The sequence below is a fragment of the Sinocyclocheilus anshuiensis genome, unplaced genomic scaffold (genome assembly GCF_001515605.1).
Source record: "Sinocyclocheilus anshuiensis isolate Anshui unplaced genomic scaffold, SAMN03320099.WGS_v1.1 scaffold258, whole genome shotgun sequence".
NCBI lineage: Eukaryota > Metazoa > Chordata > Actinopteri > Cypriniformes > Cyprinidae > Sinocyclocheilus > Sinocyclocheilus anshuiensis.
The window spans coordinates 26,131-27,566 of record NW_015547636.1 but is presented as its reverse complement, the minus strand read 5'-3'; the positions used below and the strand labels follow the sequence as shown (position 1 = coordinate 27,566).

Below are 1,436 nucleotides of genomic sequence, written 5' to 3'. Positions count from 1 at the left end.
ATATATATACAGTATGTGTGTGTGTGTGTGTGTGTGTGTGTGTATATATAAGTATATTTATATCAAGTTATTTTACCATGTTCCCCTTCCAATGTTTACTCTTCCAAAAAAAAAAATTCTTTGGGAATTATTGTCGTGATTAATTTACATGGCTATTCTTGGAAAAATTATAGTGTTTGTCTAAAACACTGTGGCAGAAATCATGCATTCATGTCTAAATTTGGTCCGTTCAATCACATCGCACCTTCCACAGATGATTTGCATTAAACTGAAAATTCTCTTCTTATCTGACCAACCCTTGCCCTCACTGAGATTCTCATTTTGTGTGTGCGTGTGAACAGGAGCAGTCATCGCCCCGCGGGCCTGACTCTTGCCCCTGCGTCTGGGCCCTGCAGAGCTTCCCTCTGGTTCCTGTTGGCTTTGACACCGAGCTCTCTCTGCAGGGCAAAAACCTGGACATATTTGAGGTGATGCTCATCTGCCGCTTATCATCCCACCCCATCCATTGTGCCGGAGTCAATATGTTGGCCTTGACGTTTCATGGCTGTGCATTTTAAAAGGCCATTACTCCCCGGTGTTCAGGAGGGTCTGGGTGATCTCATTTATGATAATGCATGTGGAATGGGGAAGGGGGTTGGAGACTGCTCGTGATTAGCGTTTGATTGTGTGACATGCCGTGTGATATTTTAAACAGGATGAGGAAGATTATGCTTGCGTGCTGGTCATCGAAGGCCAGGAGCTGAGCTTGCCAGCCACGTTGGACCGCAGCAAAGAGACGGGGACGCATGTGTTCAAGTGTGCCGCTCATCAGGTGATATTAATAGCATCCATTTATTCATTGCAGCATCAAATTACGCCACAGCCGGTGCAGTTAATATAGACTTGTGCATGTGACGTCTGCACTGATAATAGCTGTAATTTATGACACCAGCCAGAAAAACACAGCAATTCAAACATGGATTTGTTGATGGTGCCACACATAATTTGTCTGCATGCACCTGGCTGATTATACATTGATTTTGTGTGTGTGTTTAGTTTCGGTACTCAGGAAAGCAGTTTGAATATTCCGCTCCTGTATATCTGCAATGGGGGACGCAGCGTATAGACTCAGCACCACATCTCCGCTGTGAGTACCGTGACCATTTCTGCATGTTTTTTCAGTGGTCTGATCTTCAAAAATCATAAAATTAACTCTTATTGTTATCAATGTACTTACTAATTTGCTTGACATAAATGCATGTAAAATATATCATTTTGAAAAAAATAAATGGTTAATAAATATATATTTAAAAAAATACATAAGGGATAATGTACATCCATCTGGTTATCACAGAATAAACCCCAGAGGATGATCAGGACCCCAACATAAAGCAAATATTTAATTATTTAAAATATAATTGTTTAAGTATTATTAATTCTATATGGTGTATATATGT

At 40.4% G+C, this 1,436-nt stretch overlaps 1 protein-coding gene across 6 annotated transcripts in view; it reads left to right on the top strand.

The window, feature by feature from the left end:
* Positions 1 to 1,436, top strand: part of LOC107701812 (plexin-B1-like) — an 80,060-nt gene that overhangs the window by 62,592 nt on the left and 16,032 nt on the right. For all 6 annotated transcript variants that reach the window (XM_016503927.1, XM_016503923.1, XM_016503925.1 and 3 more), the window contains exons 10-12: positions 342 to 467; positions 695 to 811; positions 1,036 to 1,126. In XM_016503927.1, the coding sequence (XP_016359413.1) occupies positions 342 to 467; positions 695 to 811; positions 1,036 to 1,126 (334 nt within the window). The remainder of the gene's footprint in view (positions 1 to 341; positions 468 to 694; positions 812 to 1,035; positions 1,127 to 1,436) is intronic.